The sequence below is a fragment of the Schistocerca nitens genome, chromosome 6 (genome assembly GCF_023898315.1).
Source record: "Schistocerca nitens isolate TAMUIC-IGC-003100 chromosome 6, iqSchNite1.1, whole genome shotgun sequence".
NCBI classification, from domain to species: Eukaryota; Metazoa; Arthropoda; class Insecta; order Orthoptera; family Acrididae; genus Schistocerca; species Schistocerca nitens.
In genome coordinates, this window is record NC_064619.1 from 455,135,063 (window position 1) to 455,156,103 (window position 21,041).

General features: G+C 39.5%; 1 protein-coding gene across 2 annotated transcripts in view; it reads right to left on the reverse strand.

Moving 5' to 3' along the window:
- The window catches only part of LOC126263211 (SLIT-ROBO Rho GTPase-activating protein 1-like), a 497,324-nt gene that overhangs the window by 19,992 nt on the left and 456,291 nt on the right, over positions 1-21,041 (reverse strand). For both annotated transcript variants that reach the window (XM_049960278.1, XM_049960279.1), the window contains exons 12-14: positions 19,175-19,245; positions 10,367-10,547; positions 7,344-7,536 (exon numbers count right to left, since the gene is read on the reverse strand). In XM_049960278.1, coding sequence (XP_049816235.1) covers positions 7,344-7,536; positions 10,367-10,547; positions 19,175-19,245 — 445 coding nt within the window. The remainder of the gene's footprint in view (positions 1-7,343; positions 7,537-10,366; positions 10,548-19,174; positions 19,246-21,041) is intronic.

Here is a 21,041-nt window from a genome sequence, read left to right on the forward strand (position 1 = left end):
TGGGAATAACCATTACACCACCAAGGATCACTGTGTGGCAGGACTGATGGAGGAGTCCATGTGTTCCATCTGCCAGTGTTTTTTCTACGAGGGACATAGCTGGCAGTGCCTTCTGTGGCCGATCAGTTGTTGTTATCTCCATTCAAAGGAAGTATTAGAGCAGACTGTGCGGCAGCACTCTAGCTGATGGACACATAGTTGTCATTTGATGGCCAACATAGTGCAACTTGGGAGAGGACTAACTGCAGCAGCTGTAGTGTACAGTTGGTGAATACAGTCTGTTAATAAAGGTTTTATTTGCGTGAAATCTGGTGGAACCGACTGGGTTGCCAGGCGCTGCTTATACTAGTTGTGGGCTGTGGACGCTTCCCAATACACGACTGACAGATTTTTATAATGGAGAACAAGATAAACTTCAGTGCATGAAATAGTGTTCATTGTGTTTGCATGTAAACAGGTCTGGCTTGTGTTGGAATAAGTGCTTAGGAATTCTGTCTATGTTTTAAGAATAGCAGAAAAATCGCTGCATATTTCACATGGTTTGTTTATATCCGAAGCAGCATAACAAAGTAACTGATGTCTAGCTGTTCACAGGTGAATATAAACTGGTCACCTTTTGATTTGGGAAACACTTATTTTCTATCTTCATTTCAATGAAGTTATTGTTTGGTAGTCACTTTTTAATAGAGAAAATACAAAAATTAATCATCATTTCCCCCACATCTCTTCTGGTCAGGTCATGCAACCAGGTCATTTTTGTTTGGAACTGTATATATTAGTCTTTGTGAGATAAAGATTTAAATTGTTAGCTGTTAACTAACTGAACCTTTTTCAGTTATTATCCGATCTGCATCTGGTAAGGCTGAGTTTGAGAACTGTGTTAGTATATTTCCAAGCAGTCTCATGAATGACTACATTTATAATTTTTTTATCTACTTGTGAGCTCTCAAAAATAAGAATGTGAATGACGACAACAATAACAACCATTAGACCATGGATTTGACAAACAACAATGTCAAGACAATCGTTCTAGTTAAACAGTAACTGTCAGTATTAAATGTATTAATTTATCTTTGAATCAGACCTGCTTCAAGTTAAACCACTGACTAAGATTATTGGGAGCTGAGTTATCAGCTCTTCCTAAGTCCGGGAGACGATTCTTTGATACTGACAGCTCAGTAGCATCTTTCCGTTGCCTAGCGAGAGCAGGCAGGCACCCAAGCCTGACTTTGAGCAGGTAGCAAGGGCCACGTGCGCTTATGAACCTTACCAATGTCTCGCATGCAACCAGTGTGGTAGTTTGTCTGAATAGTTGAATTCGCAGTTTATTTCATTTTTGTTATTTTTAGTGTTTATTTGTTCTGTTTCATTGAAAACAATGTCTGGTGTGACATGTAGTGCCAGCCCAACACAAGGACTGAAACGGAGGAAGAAAATTGTGCTACACACCCAGGCCCACGAATTTGTGTGCTCTGTGACGGATTACTTTGAAAAAGAGAAGGACAAAAGTGAGCCCTTGATTCCTTTTGTTCAGGTTGTGAAGAGAACTGCAGCAGCATTGAAAATGAGCAAGAACACTGTTGTTAAGATGGGGAAAGAACAGTATAGTATAGATTGTGACGAGAGTGGCACAACAAAGTTGCACACACCAGGAAAGAAGCGACAGAGAAATAATTAAGTGACAGCTTTGGACGATTTTCAGAAAGACGCTATTCATTGTCATATATTCAGCTATTATGAGAAAAGGGAACAAGGGAACATCCCACTATCTAAATTACTGGTGTCACTTCAGAAATATCTAAATTACTGGTGTCACTTCAGAAATATCTAAATTACTGGTGTCACTTCAGAAATATCTAAATTACTGGTGTCACTTCAGAAATATCTAAATTACTGGTGTCACTTCAGAAATATCTAAATTACTGGTGTCACTTCAGAAATATCTAAATTACTGGTGTCACTTCAGAAATATCTAAATTACTGGTGTCACTTCAGAAATATCTAAATTACTGGTGTCACTTCAGAAATATCTAAATTACTGGTGTCACTTCAGAAATATCTAAATTACTGGTGTCACTTCAGAAATATCTAAATTACTGGTGTCACTTCAGAAATATCTAAATTACTGGTGTCACTTCAGAAATATCTAAATTACTGGTGTCACTTCAGAAATATCTAAATTACTGGTGTCACTTCAGAAATATCTAAATTACTGGTATCACTTCAGAAAGACTATCTTTTTAAAGGGAGCAAATTTTCATTACGTACAGTGCTGAAAGACATAGGCTTCAGCTATTCACTTTTTAACGGACACAAAATATTAATGGAAAGGACAGATCTAGTTACATGGCAGTGCAGATTTCATCGGTGTGAAATTCGATAGGTGACACTTGGGTCAATGCCAGCCATTCTTTACATAGAGGCTGGAATGATGGAACGTCCGAGGGGACAATGGCAGGGCCTGTTGGCAAAGGAGGGCGAATTATTGTCTTACATGCAGGTACATTGAAAGGTTTTGTGCTAGAAATTGTGGCACAAAAGAAACTACAATTTACAACATAAGTAATTGATGAGACTGCTAAAAGGCACGGGCATGAAAATCGTTCAGCTTCCTCTATACAATTGTCACTTAATTGCAGTTGAAGGGGTGTGGTGCAGATCAAAAATTACGTTGCTGCAATCAATAAAAAATTCACCGTCTCTGAAGTTGAAACTCTCCTTCCAGCAGTTATCAATAAAGTGACAAGCGAGATGTGGACTAAAATTGTAAACAGCACTGCAAGTGCCATCACAGAGGCAGTCAAAACTGAAGGGGTTGTGGAAGAATGGATTGAAAATTTAATTATACATCTGGGAGAGGGCAGTGATAGTTCAAGTAGTGCTGAGGAAGATAATGTCAAATCAGATTCTGACAGTGATTTGAGTGGTGTTTTTCCATTACAGTAACTACAATGTATTCAGTAATGTAAGGAGGGAGATTGCAGATCATCATATTGTGAGTACTTTCTTCAGATTATAACTCTTAATACACTGACCAATTATTCTGTAGCTCATAGTAGAACAAATTAATAATGCTAATACTTAACAACAGAAACTAAAACTGCTAATGTTCAACAACTTGCGAAAATAGTTTTCATTTCAGTTGTGAAGTTTAACAAATAAGTTTATGGTATTTCAGCATCTTAGATACTTCTACTAAATAGCTCTTATCAGTTCTCGGGTTAATATATTTCAAGTAGCAACTTTAAATAAATTCACACGTACAAATACGACTTGCATTTTGTCGCGCTTTTATTTCTGCTGCTAGAGAATGCGTGTAGTAGACAGGGCGCCGCATGCCGTGAGCCACGTTCGGCAACAGTGCCGTCTGCCTGCCAGAACTGTCAATACAAATCACTTGTCTCACGGATTATAGTCTACATAATAGATCTTCCTTCATATGACGTAGTGTACTGTAACACTGGCATCAAAAATCTATGCATGTTATGTTCATGTCTGCCTTATGAGAATATGGAAGTCTCCTTGCAAGCAGAAGGCAATATGTAGTAGTGACTGATTCAGACAGCTGATTCAGTTGTAAAAACAGTGATGTATTATCAACAGTTGCCAAGGAAATGATCAAAGAAATGAAACTCCCTTACCTCGCTATTTGTAGCAATAATTTAATAGCAATCAGCCAAGTAACTCCAAATTATCTCACAAAATAGACTGAAAATACCCATAGAGACTATCAAACTGTACTGAACACCAAGGCTCCTCATAAAGCTTAAATGTATCCACAATAAGAAGTCACAGAAACTCCTATCAGAGCTAACCTTCACTCAATATGTGTGTCTTGATCAGCAGAATTTTTTTAAATTACCTAAATTATGCATTCTGGACAAATGAAGTAACTGATTTTTGTAGTGTATAATATGGAAAAACTGCTGTGAATCATTATAGCAAAACTACAACCATTTTCTAATGTCCATTCTGGAATACTGAATTTTAATAAAAAATGCTATGATTAAGGGTACAAGAAACAATTTCTTAGATCTACTGGACACAATGTGAGGTAAAATGTTTAGTTGGAATCCTTCACAATTAAACAAAATATCTAAAAAATACAAAATATTTATTTTTAATTTTGAATGTCCTCTTACATTTTCACTGTACTGCATTTTGAATGGTTAAGTCAACAACAAATTATGTTAACAATGTCATGTTCATGAGATCAAAAAATTTGAGATAAATCCATAAAGGCCAAGAAAAATGCATACATACTGAACAAATATGATAAGAAGTGAACGAAAATGGCACTAAATGGATACGTAAAGTTCATATATACAATTAAATGATGAGATACAAGATTACGCTGGAAGTTATTTGTACAGGAAAAGAATACCTTCTGTGTACACCACTAATTTGTATATTCCTCCAATTTACTTCATTGCATTTTAAAGGTCATCATTTTATCCTATTAGGCACTAACTCTTTTGAGAGTACTTATACTGCCTGGTTTGCATCTACCAGACACTTTGTTTTATTGTCTCTCCCTTTTAAACAAACAACAGAGGTACTGGCACAGCTATACATAATACGAACTTTGCCATATGCACTGGCTCTTCTATGTTCAATAAGAAATTTTACTTCTATACCACATTATGTTAATTTTCTGTTCTCGGTAGTCCCAAACGCAAGTGGCAATAGCAGCCACACAGACATACATCTATCCCAACTGCCTTCTTTCTGTTACACCAATCAAGAGATAATATTTACACTGATATAAGTATTTCTGAAAAAATTGTGAACATATATCTGTTACTACAGTCAGAGCTCATTTACAATTTACTAGATAGCCTCCTCCCTAAATGTAAAGCTATCAAGGTACAGCATAAACTTCTCTAGTTCTTTATTTGAGCTCTTCTGACAAGCAGAAAAAATTCCATTTCAGTTTTCCATAAACAGTTATAACTACATTACAAAAACATCAGTAATGCAAATCTCAAAGGTCCTTCACTTTTTCAGGAGTAAAAAAATCTGATAATACCATAAAAACACACACACAAGTACTGCAAAATACACACCTCTACAACAAACCTTGGTCCCTCAGAAGGAACTTTTAAGACTGGTGCAAGAAATAAATTTTGGAGACATTACAGCACTTTTTAAACACTTACTAACAAAACAAAACAAACTGCTACTCGTGCTGCTCTGTGGCAGCGTTACAATGCATACCATTACTTCATGTCAGTCACAATCTAAAGACCCACCATATAACTGAAGCACTAAAAATAACAACACTGCTTGCCATTACAGCTCCCTAACAAATGTAACAGAATTCTACACTACTGTTCTCCTAGGAAACAACGAACTTTTAAAATTTGTATCTACATTATCAGCAACAGTCTAAAGCATGCAGCACAAAAAAACATACAAGAAATGAATACTGAAGAAATAGTTTAATAAATAACAACAAATTAAGTGATACTCACACAAGCTGTTCACATCAACAGAAATGAGCTGGGAATGTGTTTCAAATGCGTAACCCAAAATAGAAATTTATGAGTCCATATGAGCATGCTTTTAATCCTACAATTACAAAGAGAGATTCCTCGGAAAGATTATTGACCTCTCACTTATTTGAAGTCCTCTTAGAACTTCTATCTCAATGGTAACTGCAAAATATATCAATATTAGCTATCTCTGAGCTACGAATGCAATAAATCATCGTCTCCCCATCCTCCCTTTCAACATATGCATACATTTGTAACCACGTGAAATTTCCACTGTGTAAGAGCCTTTTCTCAAGTAATTTTTTCTTGGTCCACAATTGATTTGATTAAAAAATGAATCAGTTAAAAAGCTACTGATATATTACAAAGGCAATAACCAATACTACCCCCCCCCCCACCCACTTCTCTCTCTCTCTCTCTCTCTCTCTCTCTCTCTCTCTCTCTCTGTGTGTGTGTGTGGGGGGGGGGGGGGTTGTACCTAGTTACATATGGATTTTGGATTTCAAACATATCATTTTTACACCTGAACAAATATATTTCTGGATATTGGCTAATGTAAGTTTACTTAATGTGTCTAGTCAAGTTTGAAATCTGTGGAGCTGAGTCCATATTGGGAGAAGCAAATGAAAGTAAATTATTGATACCGTAAACAGAACACACTAAACGCAAGAACTGTTACGTTAGAAAAGGAAAATTTTGGGGAAATTACCTCTCAAGATTTTATAAAACAAGTTCACTTATCACTGATGACAATTAGTAAATTATACAAAAAAGGGTACGGCAACTGTATGCTAGTATTTTAAGAACAAAGCACTAATATTAGAACCAGAACATCACCATTTTCAAGTTCATCAATGCTTTCATTTTCATATAAGATGTGTATGCACATTCAGGTATATAAACTAACTGCCTCTCACATTTCTGAAGCCTTTCACTTCATGCAAGTGATGACACAACAACTGGATAAGGTCTTAAAATGTCATTTGATATGACACAGCAGTAGGAGACTTAAAAGTATGCTCACATTAGACATTTTTCAGACGACAAGGAATGATTTTCAATGAAACTGCATGCAGCTTGTGGACATTCACATTACAGTCTTCATTTCAGTGCTTGTCCATTATGCAAGTTAAAGCTCTGTTTTCATGGTCAGTGCCTCCATTTTACACAGTAGTGAGTAAAACGGCAACCAAATTAATTTAAAATTGTGCCAGCCTCCTTTTTTTACCCTTTTCTGTTAAGAATCCATTGCAGATCAGTCCTGAATATAGTTACAATATACTATAAAGAAATGGAACCCAATTAATCATTGTAGTGCAGATGAGGGAATACATTCTGCGTTTGAGAATCATCTTTCACTCCAGGGGCTATCCTTTGTTTCTGATGATTCACCAACTGAATCACAATTTGTAACTGATGTATACCTTCACCACCTTTGGACTCTACAAGTTTTCATACTTGCTCCCAAAGAATGCAACCTTACTTTGCAATGTGGATTAAATGTCTACAGTTTCCTGTACATGCTTTGATTTGTGATTGTAAAGTATATGAAAAGTGAAAGAACCATATGCTACTGAAAATTACAACTACTGGTACCACTTTTTTCTAGAACGTATATCTACAACAGATTCAGTCCATCTTGTCAAATGCGCACAAAGTCCCTAATTTCCGACAATAAAATTATTTTATGTCTGTAACTGAGTAGTTCTACTCAGAGCTTTCAAAAGAAAGCTATGTGCAAGACTGGCTGGCTCTGACCACGAAAGAGAAGAAGAGCAAAGCAGGTGCTATGACATATCACATTACATCACATCACATCACGACACATCACACAGTGGTCTCCAGTACCTCTTGATGAGCAGTATCCGCAAGGGGAAGTGGCCACGCTGACGGTGCGACAGCAGCCAGTGGCGACGGTGACGACCCTGAGCCTGACGGCACAGAGCCCTCAGACCCAGAGGCAGACGCTCGCCGCCGTACGGATTCCTCTGATGAGCTGGAACGCAGCCCGGTGCCTTCCAGTTTCTCTCTGTCCTCATCCCTTAAACATAAGTACGTAATCATTACTGCTCAGTGCCACATTACTATAAATTTCAAAAATAAAATGATCTACCATGTCCACCTTAGGTCTAATTTTAATGAAAACTGTTAAGCGTACACAACTGTATTCAAAAAAGAATTCAGACTGAAGATATTTGTAACGTACAGGATCTATTCTATTCACTTACCAAATAATTAGGAATCTGATACGGAAAATCATGTAAAAATACTGTAGTCCAGCAGAAAGTGTGAGTTTGATAAAAATGGGGACAGTGCAACAGTGAAGAAAGAAGTACTCCATCCACAGAGCAGCAGGCAGAACAGTGAACCTCAATGTTTTGTTAAGTTGACATTGAAACTAAAGTTCCTGGAGGATCCACTCACACAGGAAACAATATTTGGCTTTGTGGACAACAGAAACAGATTTAGGAAGAAGCAGCCAATGTGGAACTGTGCTCCCCTTACAAACAATACAAGTATAAATGAAGCTGTTAAAGATCGATTCTATGGCCTCAGGTTCCTGAAAGTAGTCATTATGTCCAACTTCCTTGGAATGTGAAATACAAGGTAGAACTCAAAAGTAATGAGATTTCCTTTCACGCAGATGGAGGTGGTGTAGTTAAAGGTTTTTCCATTGTGTGCTTATATTACACATTTCTCTAAATTGGTTGATCAACTATCATCGATGAGTAAGCACGAGTTAGGTTGCAATGCTTTCTTTCTCATAGCCATAATTTCATACAACCAGCTATTTTCCACTTATATATGTGGCAGAATAATATCCTAAGGTCAGGTTTTGTTCCGTTTTGGAAGTCAGGAGTTTCAGCAAGTATGCAAGGAAGAAGCACTGAGCCTTCTGCTGCATCACCACTGTGACCTAAGACAGCAAAACATGTGAGACACAATGTGAAAACAATGTAGGATTGTTTTTCCATGATGAAGGAAATAGTTCATAATGAATTTGTTCTTCAGTGTACTAAAGCTAACAAAAATTACTACTGTTGTCAAGTGTGGAAAGGCAATCCCCCCCTTCCCCACAGCCTTTTCTTATTCTCTAGAATGAAAAGGGGCAACAAGGAAGAGTTTCCAGGGTGTAGAAGAGGTGAAAACAAAAATTGTTGGAAGCATTAATAATATTAACTACGAGTAAGTTTAAAATTTATCAATCTTTGGAACATTGGGAAAAGTGCAGTAAGTTAAATAGACACATATTTTGAAAGTGCTGCAGTCCCCTAAATGCCCAGAGGAATACAAAATTTATTCACAGATTTCTGAAGATAGTCACTACCATCTTTGTAGTACCAGTTTACTGGTATTATAAGAGGAAACAATCAGTGAAACTGTGCAATACCACAATTAATCACAAAAGCATAAGTAATACAGAACTGCAAAAAAACACTTTCTTCAATGTGGGTAGGTCAGCTAATGGCAGTTATTTCTATTTTAGTTCTGTGACCTGGCAGATTTCCAACAATCTCAAATGTTAGCTACTCTAAAGAGCAAAAAGGAAGAATATAAGGAAGGAAGGAAGGAAATCTCATCAGAGATGAAGCACAAGCACAAACTAGAGAAAGATAAGGTAGGAAATCATCCATGTCCATTCAAAGGAATTATTCTAGCATCACCTCATATGATTTATGAAAATCACAGGAAACCTAAACCTGGACCATCCAATGAGAAATTGAACCACTGTTCTCCCAAATGTGCGTCCAGTGTGTCACCACTACACTTGCTTGGAAAAAGTTAAGTGTATCTCATGCTTGTGAATCATACAGTTAGTTAATTCCATGTCCTGTATGCCATTTGCATGATTGTAATGCTTGTGCATTACAATTCTCAAGTAGAAAAAAGTGTAGGAGTAGCTCAAGTATGGAGAACCCCCTAAAAGTCAATGTCCAAGTGGCCGGGACTGACTGTCATTAACCTACTAGAAGTACTGATGAAGGTTTCTGGTCACTTGCTGTCTTCTAAGACAGCACACTGCACATTAATTCATGTAAGAAGTACAGACCCACACAATCAACAAACAACAATAATCAAGTAAAAAGTCACAAATCACTTCTAAATCTAAAAAAAGACCAAAAGGCTGAACATAAAAAGTAAGCTTACATTACACCAATCTCTAAATCAATCTCTAAGTAATGAAACACATCAATAACAAGAACAACCATAACTAATCTATTTTGGAAATGAATATGAAGCAAAGGGATTTTTTTTCCAGGTGTTCTACATCCCATTTTAACACCCTGGAAAAAAAGAACAAAGATTAAAGATTAAAGTCAAGCAAGCAGGACAGAGCTGGCACTGATGTGCCTTAATGTCTCTCACTCCTCCTCTTCCTGCTCCCATATAACATACATCTTCCTCTCTCTTCACAAGTGTATGGAGTACCACTTGCATTTCCAATGATCCTGTATACAAGGTGGTGATTATTAAACATTTTACATGTGATTTGAGACTTTCTCGGCGTATTCCATTCGTGAAATCTTCTCGGGTGATCAGCCGAGTAAAGGCGTCGTCTTCTCGCAACGTTTCGAAGGGTTTCGTACCCATCATCTTCAAGCTTGAAGATGATGGGTACGAAACCCTTCGAAACGTTGCGAGAAGACGACCCATCATCTTCAAGCTTGAAGATGATGGGTACGAAACCCTTCGAAACGTTGCGAGAAGACGACGCCTTTACTCGGCTGATCACCCGAGAAGATTTCACGAACATTTTACATGTTTCTAAAGTCAGCAGCCCGACATTGCTCATCCTAGAAACCATTTTTTTTTTCTCCATGCCATGTTCAAAAGCAAATCAAGTAATTACTAACTGCAGTATGAAATACCTGATTTTGAGAAGAATATATTTGTCAGGCACAAGTCCTTCACGACCATCTATGCTGCCACGCCACCAGTCATTGGAAACTTGTGAAAACAGCACCAAGTGGTCTCCTTTTTTGAAGCTCAGTTCACGATCTGAGCGTGCCATGAAGTCAAATTGTGCAGTCGCCTCCATGCATTCTGATTCTGTAAAATAAATCTATCATCAGTTAAATGTGTTAATGCCTGGTAGAACAACTTCACATCTATCAATCAAAAATGTAACTGTGTATGTTCTATCACATTAATTTATTTTGTGACACTGTTTTTGGCTTACTAGACTATCTTCAGACTAACAGTGTTTTATTCCTTTCCCCAATAAATCAGTTAAATACAAGATCTCTTCAAACAATTCCAGGACTTCGCCCACAAAATTTTTTTTCTCTTAACTTTTACTTACTGTGCATGGTCTCCTTCAAAATACTCTCCTCCAAAATTGATAAAAGGCTCCCAATGCTATTTCTGCTTCTGAAAGCAGTTTTGGTGCACCTCTTGCCGAGTCATGCGAAGCGCTGACTGTGAATTTTCTTTTACTTTGTCTATTGTTGCAAATCTTTGTACTTTCGATGGGGCTTTCCACTTTGGAAATAAAAAAAATGCCGCAGGGGCCACGTTTGGAGAATACGGAGGATGAAGCAACACAGTAATTTAATTTTTTGTGCAACAGTAGTGCACCAACAGAGATGAATCTGCAGGTCCTTTATCGTGATGTAAGAGCCATAAATTGTCTCACCAGGCTCACATTTTCTCACAGGCATTACAACGCATCCGAATAATACACCATTGATTAATAGTTTGTCCCTGTGGCACACATTCATGATGAACTAATTCTTCAAAGTCAAAGGAAGCCATCAGTATGGCTTTGACATTCCACCTGACCTGATGAGATTTGTTTTGTCTTGGAGAACCTTTCCCGATCCATTGTGACGTTGAACCTCGGTTTCAATATCATAACCGTAGACCCACATCTCATCAGCACTTATGACTCTCTTACGGACCATCTCGTTCTCATTTACACAATCCAAAAACTCTTCACATATTGCAAGGCAAAGGTCTATCTGGGCTTGAGTCATGAAATGTGAGACAAATTAGTGCCAACAAGAAGCATTGTAATATGCTGTGTCAGGATTTCATCAAATAATCCAAATGATGTGTTACATTCTTTTACAATCTCTTGGACAGTTAGTCTTTCACCAGCATGCACAGTTTCATTAATGTTCCCGACATTAGCATCATCAGTAGACGTCGAAGGGCATTCCGAACGAGGGTCACCTTTAACTTCCATACGGCCATTTCTAAGCTGTGTGAACCTTTTGTATTATTGAGTACGGCTTAAGCAATCATCACTGTAGGCTTCCTGCATCATTTAGTGTCTCTCTGTAAAGGTTTTCTTAAGTTGCATGCAAAATTTAATGCAGACATGTTGCTCCCCCAACTCTGCCATCTCGAAATTCGCAAACTGTGTGACACAACATTCTACTCAATATGGCACTGAACTATAACTAACAGAATACAACAGTGAAACTTCCAGCAGTTACACATTAAAAACAGGTGTGTGCAGGGATGCCAACCACATTTCACTCCGACAAACCATTGGCGTGAAATTACGGATGTCCTAGAATTTTTTCAACAGACCTCGTATGTGTGTATCACGAGCTGGTCATCATTTTACTGGCAACAGAAGCACCAAGAAAGAGTGAACATTAAAGACAACTTTAACCATAACTATTATAGAAATTAACCATAAGGTTTAGAAACTAAGACAATAATCTATTAGTTATTTAACATAAACAGCAGACACTCCACCCAATAAAGGTTAATTGTGGTGTGGTAGCTATACATAATTGGCTGATATAAACGAAAATGTCGTACAGAGTATGTTTTGACAGACTTGCTTACGTAGCCTCCAGGTTAGGCAAAAGCATCTGATAAATAGACAAGGTTTAATCCTACACATGGGTTCTAGAGTTTTAAAAAGTTGTGTGTATGGAAATTAGTTGTACTAAGGACTTTGTTGTAGATAACTGGAGATATTCTCTCCTATGAAATAATGAAAGTATGAAAAATTCAAATGTTGCACATTTTCTTAAACCTGCTTGTACACCCATTAACACTCAGTTGCTTAAGATGGTTTGCTGATGATGAAACTGTAATGTCTCAGGAAATAAATGACTTTGATTCAAGATTCAATCATCATCCTGTGATCAAATTGCCCACAAAATTTTTCGGAATGTCTATGGAGACCATTATATTGGGGTCCTGTTTAGTAATGTGTAATGTACTGTAGCAAAACTAAAGATGGGTTATTTAAAAACTGTTGAGGCAAGGTGAAGGAACTGCCCGTGCAGCACAGTAATAGATTAAATTCTTCAATGTATCAATTTTATTTATGGCAGTTGGTGAGCAATACTGAATGTTAATTGTAATTTCCACACAATGTAAATTATTCATCATTGTTAGTGTGATCAATAGTCAAAGTTTTGAGTTGAGGCATATAATAACCACCAACTGCTTTCAATAGTAAGAAATGGGGAAAAAAATATATAAATTGGGCAGGTTTGGATTCATTTCCTTGACGTCAAGTCCACGTAAGGAATGGTCCCAATCAAGGTCTCTAGAAACGGACCTTGTGGTCAGCAAGAAAAATCATTACTTTTTTTTATTTTAGATGGGGACAGTAATTCTTGCTGAAATTTTGGCTGATCTTATCATGAACTCCAAGCAAAGCATAAAAAAGTATGTTTGGGTGTCTGTGTGGTTGGGTGTGAGAGTGTACCTTCACTAGAGAAACAGCAGGAGCTCAAAAGCTACTGCAAATAATCTTTTCTGTTGCATGTTTCTATGCACAAGTCAGTCAGTTAAAAATGAGTGGTTGCCTTTCCTCTACTTTAAAGCGCCTAAATACATTTGCTGTCTTTCATCTCAAGAAGTCTGTGCATTTCATAGATTTTTCTCTCACTTTGTTCACTTTCATATGTTAGACTGTATCTACACTGGAACTGATACATTATCCTTCTTACAAGTGCCTTTCTTGCCCCACATGTGGCATGTTGTGCACTTGAGGGGTACCCACAGTGTGCCAGGTGAAGGGAACGATATTTACAGCAGGGCCACAGTCCTGTAACCCGGAAGGTGTACACGATCAAAGGCAGAGCCACGAGTGAAAGCACCCACGTGATTTACCAACTAACCTGCCTACACTGCCTACACTGTGAAGATGCAGCCCGACAACACTAGGGTGGTTGTTTATGAGATCATTCTGGCCACAGAGATGGTGTGTGCACCAGATGTGACATGATGTGACAGTCCAAAATTTCTTTTTGGTACATCACTGTGTTCACATTACACAGTCTTGCATACATAATACCACATTTCACAATGCCATCATTTTGTGGTTTAACAGTTGTTGCTAATTGTATTGTTTTATTATGTCGAATGTGGAAAGTAGGAGACAACCTCTGGGGTGCTGAGGACTGTACATGCAGCGCTGGGATCCCCAGAGAAGTGGCACTGGACTTGGAATAAACAAGATGGAGCCTGGCCACCAAGAATCATGGTTTTTTATGATGAAGTTACATTATGTTACAGGACAATGAGATTGCAGACCACTTTCTGTCACAGACCAGAATTTGTTTGTTGATGAATGTAAAGAAATCGGGTAGAGCCTTCTGAAGCAGAATTAGGTTAAATAACTTTCACGGTAGTGAAGATTGTGTTAAGTATGTGACAGCCATCATGAAAATATTTTGTGCAGTTTCAGTGAACTTTGTTACTGTTGAAAAAGGACTGAATCTGTCACATTTCAAAATGCTGCTCCCTGCTGGATACGACTTCCTCAAATCCTGCCCTGAAATGAGGTCCATCCATCATGAAATCCTCCCCACTCCACCAAGAGTGTCCTTCCGCCGTCCACCTAACCTTCGTAACCTGTTAGTTCATCCCTATGAAATCCCCAAACCACCTTCCCTACCCTCTGGCTCCTACCCTTTTAACAGCCCCCGGTGCAAAACCTGTCCCATGCACCCTCCCACCACCACCTACTCCAGTCCTGTAACCTGGAAGGTGTACACGATCAAAGGCAGAGCCACGTGTGAAAGCACCCACGTGATCTACCAACTGACCTGCCTACACTGTGACGCATTCTATGTGGGAATGACCAGCAACAAACTGTCCATTCGCATGAATGGACACAGGCAGACAGTGTTTGTTGGTAATGAGGATCACCCTGTGGCTAAACATGCCTTGGTGCACGGCCAGCACATCTTGGCACAGTGTTACACCGTCCGGGTTATCTGGATACTTCCCACTAACACCAATCCATCAGAACTCTGGAGATGGGAACTTGCCCTTCAGTATATCATCTCTTCCCGTTACCCACCAGGCCCAAACCTTCACTAATTTCAAGTTGCCGCCGCTCATACCTCACCTGTCAGTCAACAACATCTTTGCCTCTGTACTTCCGCCTCGACTGACATCTCTGCCCAAACTCTTTGCCTTTACAAATGTCTGCTTGTTTCTGTATATGTGCGGATGTCCTTTTTTCCCCCTAAGGTAAGTCTTTCCGCTCCCGGGATTGGAATGACTCCTTACCCTCTCCCTTAAAACCCACATTCTTTCGTCTTTCCCTCTCCTTCCCTCTTTCCTGATGAAGCAACCGTGGGTTGTGAAAGCTTGAATTTTGTGTGTGTGTTTGTGTTTGTCTGTGTGTCTATCAACATAGCAACGCTTTCGTTTGGTAAGTTACATCATCTCTGTTTTTAGATATAATTACATTAGTAACTAATATGACACACATTTTTATTGCATTTTAGAATAAGAATTAATTTGTTGGTAGTAATACAAACTACCCAATTCTCTGGTGCATTGCTAAGAACTAGAAAGTGATAATATGACTAATTATTAGTCACGGAAGGAGGAAGTTTACGAACTGTTTTTAACTAATTTTTAAGACAGCCCAATGAAGCTATTTTTCTATGACAGCTTCAGCTCTTCCAGGATTCTCTTCAATTGTACATCATCTACATTACAACACAAAATGTAGTGTCAATTTGGCTGCCCACTAAACTTTTTCTGACTTGATCATAAGAATTATTCACCTCTGCAAGTATGGAATTGAATAATACCACAGTTGTGATTCTTGACTTTCTCCCGGCGTATTTAATAATCAAAATATCCACGGGTGTACTGCCGGTCTACAGTGTCCAACGAGCACAATATTTCGGCGATCATACATGTCGCTATCATCAGGTGAACTGACGGACAGAGCTCCTGTGAACGTGCTGGCACGGACATCCGTACACTATGGCTGCTCAGGGGGAACTGGGTTTGGTCGCGGCGGCGGCCGACTTAAATACCCTCCGCCCGCGGCACGCTCACTCCGCCGTGCGCATCACGGTCGCGCGGTGAAACAGATTGCGACGGCGTCTGAGATGATGTCGGTGTGATGGCTCTGTCCGCCGTGGTCATCACAACTATACATTTGCTCGATTTACTCTTGATTAACCCAATCGCTGGTTCCCAAGCCTTGCTAAGATTATAGCCACAGTCAAGGTTTATGAGGTTGTCATTGGTGCGAATTTCGATGGCCTCTCTAACAAAGCTGTCCCAGTATCTCGACGTCTGTACCAGAATCCTCGTGCGTTCATACTCCATAGCGTGATTTTCCGACAAACAATGTTCAGTGACCGCCGACTTGCTCGGATACATCAGTCGAGTGTGCCTCTGGTGTTCACGGCATCGATCCTCGACGGTACGCATCGTCTGACCAATATACGACTTGCCACATTGACACGGAATCTAGTACACACCGGCCTTCCTCAAACCGAGGTCATCTTTAGTGCTCCCCACCAGTGCACGAGTTTTATTCGGAGAACAAAACACAGTTCCGACCCGGTGTTTCTTCAAAATGCGGGCGATTTTCCCCGAGAGTGCGCCTGTATATGGGATAAACGCAGTGCCTACCTCCTCCCTCATGATTGCATCCATCTCCACAGGTTGTGCTGTAGTGGGTGGGTGGAGAGCACATTGAATCTGCCACTCTGAGTACCCATTTTTTCGAAATACAGTTCTCAGATGTTCCAATTCCTGGGGTAGACACTCTGCGTCAGAGATAGTGCATGCCCTATGTACTAGAGTTTTAAGCACCCCATTCCTCTGTGAAGGGCGGTGACAGCTGTCTGCGTGCAAATACAGATCAGTGTGCGTTGTCTTCCGATACACCCCATGGCCTAGGGTGCCGTCAGGCCTTCTCTTGACCAAGACGTCAAGGAAAGGTAGTTTATCCTCTGTTTCAGTCTCCATAGTGAATTTGATGTTGGGGTGTATGGAGTTTAGATGTGTAAGGAAGTCAAGGAGTTTATCCATACCATGTGGCCAGATGACGAACGTGTCGTCCATGTAACGGAAAAAGCAAGTAGGTTTCCATTCGGATGACGACAGGGCTTCCTCCTCGAAGTTCTCCATGTACGAATTCGCTACCACAGGCGAAAGTGGACTACCCATGGCGACTCCCTTCATTTGTTCGTAGTATTCTCCATTAAAAAGAAAATACGTGGAAGTCAAGACATGCCTAAAAAGTTCAGTGGTCTTCTCGTCAAACTTCTGACTAATCAATTCTAGTGACTCTCGCAGGGGTACCCTCGTGAACAAGGAAACGACGTCAAAACTCACCATGATATCTGACTCACCCAACGTGAAGCTATCAAGGCGTCTAACAAAATCCACGGAATTACGGATATGATGAGGGCATTTACCCACATAAGGACTTAATATTCCCATCAGGTATTTGGCCAACAAATATGTAGGTGCCCTGATGTTGCTGACAATGGGGCGTAATGGTACCCCCTCTTTGTGAACCTTCGGGAGTCCATATAGTCTAGGCGGTACCGGACCTTGGGGTAACAATTTCTTAGCGTCACCCTCCGGTAACTTAGCTGTCCGGTACCGCCTAGACTATATGGATTCCCGAAGGTTCACAAAGAGGGGGTACCATTACGCCCCATTGTCAGCAACATCAGGGCACCTACATATTTGTTGGCCAAATACCTGACGGGAATATTAAGTCCTTATGTGGGTAAATGCCCTCATCACATCCGTAATTCTGTGGATTTTGTTAAATGCCTTGATAGCTTCACGTTGGGTGAGTCAGATGTCATGGTGAGTTTTGACGTCGTTTCCTTGTTCACGAGGGTACCCCTGCGAGAGTCACTAGAATTGATTAGTCAGAAGTTTGACGAGAAGACCACTGAACTTGGCATGTCTTGACTTCCACGTATTTTCTTTTTAATGGAGAATACTACGAACAAACGAAGGGAGTCGCCATGGGTAGCCCACTCCCACCGGTGGTATCGAATTTGTGCATGGAGAACTTCGAGGAGGAAGCCCTGTCGTCATCCAAATGGAAACCTACTTGCTTTTTCCATTACGTGGACGACACGTTCGTCAACTGGCCACATGGTATGGATAAACTCCTTGACTTCCTTACACATCTAAACTCCATACACCCCAACATCAAATTCACTATGGAGACTGAAACGGAGGGTAAACTACCTTTCCGTGACGTCTTGGTCAAGAGAAGGCCTGACGGCACCCTAGGCCATGGGGTGTATCGGAAGACAACGCACACTGATCTGTATTTGCACGCAGACAGCTGTCACCGCCCTTCACAGAGGAATGGGGTGCTTAAAACTCTAGTACATAGGGCACGCACTATCTCTGACGCAGAGAGTCTACCCCAAGAATTGGAACATCTGAGAACTGTATTTCGAAAAAATGGGTACTCAGAGTGGCAGATTCAACGTGCTCACCACCCACCCACTACAGCACAACCTGTGGAGATGGATGAAATCACGAGGGAGGAGGTAGGCACTGCGTTTATCCCATATACAGGCACACTCTCGGGGAAAATCGCCCACATTTTGAAGAAACACTGGGTCGAAACTGTGTTTTGTCCTCCGAATAAAACTTTTACACTGGTGGGGAGCGCCAAAGATGACCTCGGTTTGAGGAAGGCCGGTGTGTACCAGATTCCGTGTCAATGTGGCAAGTCGTATATTGGTCAGACGATGCGTACCGTCGAGGATCGATGCCGTGAACAACAGAGGCACACTCGACTGATGTATCCGAGCAAGTCGGCGGTCACTGAACATTGTTTGTCGGAAAATCACGCTATGGAGTATGAACGCACGAGGATTCTGGTACAGACGTCGAGATACTGGGACAGCTTTGTTAGAGAGGCCATCGAAATTCGCACCAATGACAACCTCATAAACTTTGACTGTGGCTATAATCTTAGCAAGGCTTGGGAACCAGCGATTGGGTTAATCAAGAGTAAATCGAGCAAACGTATAGTTGTGACGACCACGGCGGACAGAGCCATCACACTGACGTCATCTCAGACGCCGTCGCAATCTATTTCACCGCGTGACCGTGACGCGCATGGCGGAGTGAGCGTGCCGCGGGCAGAGGGTATTTAAATCGGCCGCCGCCGCGACCAAACCCAGTTCCCCCTGAGCAGCCATAGTGTACGGATCTCCGTGCTGGCACGTTCACAGGAGCTCAGTCCGTCAGTTCACCTGATGATGGTGACATGTATGATCGCCGAAATATTGTGCCCATTGGACACTGTAGACCGGCAGTACCCCCGTGGATATTTTGAATACCACAGTTTTTTGTTCAAATGAAATAGTATATTGTTTCATACAACAGCATCTTGTACTATCTTCACAATGAGCCGTCTTTCCCTCTCCTAACCTAAATTTATCTGTTTCACATACCGTCCTCTGAAGGATACACTTCAGAATCCATGTCCTCCGGGATATGGTCAGATGGAGAGTCACCAACATCACTGAAACAAATTAGATAGTTTTAACTGTGAACACAATACAGTAAAATCAAGAACTCGTCAAATGCTTTAAAAAAATAGTATCATTCTTAACAGCTTATTTTTGTAAAGCCTGCATACTTCAACCTTCAGGAATTATTTTTAAAATCACTTATTTTTGTTGCAGTTTTCTCCAAGTTTAATTTAATTTGTTTATGATGATTACTACAAATTTTGTTATGTTGCAAAGTTCCAATTCTTATCTTAGCTAATATTTGGCATGTGAATAAGGGACTTCCAAAATAATTTCTCTGATGGAACTGTGTGGAAATTATCAGATACATATAGAAGAGAAAAAGTTCTGAAAATAAATGTCCAATGAAGGTGCCCAAGAATACTTAAGTTATATATGATAAAATAAAATGCTTGTTTCTTGTATTTCACTTCTACAAAAAGTTCTCTCAAAATGTCACCTGATATCTATGTCTCTGCACCAAAAGCCATAAATTTTAAAATATTCTGAACAAATAGACTCTAAATATCTTCAATACACTGCTAGAACAACAGCTGTGTTCAAGTAAATGTATCAATACTCAAAAGCAGTGTTCATCTTTCAAGAAAAACATGCCGTAACTACTTTTCCTAACGCAGAAACATATTTAAAACAAGGCTTCACACTGACAAAAAATGAAGAGCCTTGTAAATTCTATTACAAATTATCTGAAAGGTTTAAAATATTATTATTATTATTATTATTATTATTATTATTATTATTATTATTATCATTTCTTTCCTTTCTCAGGCGTTATGTCTGGTTAAAAATGGAAAGTGACACCGACCTTGATCAAGCGTGACTACCTTCTAACTGTACGGTGTACGTTACATTGCATTTAGGAACTTTCAGGTAATTGAACATGTATCAATAATTACGGATTTCTGTAGTTGTATATATAAGTTTGGATGTAGCTGTATAGCATTGATGTACTGGTGGATATTGTGTGATATGACTCCTGTAGTTGATACTATAATTGGTATAATGTCAACTTTATCCTGATGCCACATGTCCATGACTTCCTCAGCCAGTTGGATGTATTTTTCAATTTTTTCTCCTGTTTTCTTCTGTATATTTGTTGTATTGGGTATGGATATTTCGATTAGTTGTGTTAATTTCTTCTTTTTATTGGTGAGTATGATGTCAGGTTTGTTATGTGGTGTTGTTTTATCCGTTATAATGGTTCTGTTCCAGTATAATTTGTATTCATCATTCTCCAGTACATTTTGTGGTGCATACTTGTATGTGGGAATGTGTTGTTTTATTAGTTTATGTTGTATGGCAAGTTGTTGATGTATTATTTTTGCTACATTGTCATGTCTTCTGGGTTATTCTGTATTTGCTAGTATTGTATATCCGCTTGTGATGTGATCTACTGTTTCTATTTGTTGTTTGCAAAGTCTGCATTTATCTGTTGTGGTATTGGGATCTTTAATAATATGCTTGCTGTAATATTTGGTGTTTATTGTTTGATCCTGTATTGCAATCATGAATCCTCCCGTCTCACTGTATATATTGCCTTTTCTTAGCCATGTGTTGGATGCGTCTTGATCGATGTGTGGCTGTGTTAGATGATACGGGTGCTTGCCATGTAGTGTTTTGTTTTTCCAATTTACTTTCTTCGTTTCTGTTGATGTTATGTGATCTAAAGGGTTGTAGAAGTGGTTATGAAATTGCAATGGTGTAGCCCATGTATTTATATGAGTGACTGCTTTGTGTATTTTGCTAGTTTCTGCTCGTTCTATAAAGAATTTTCTTAAATTGTCTA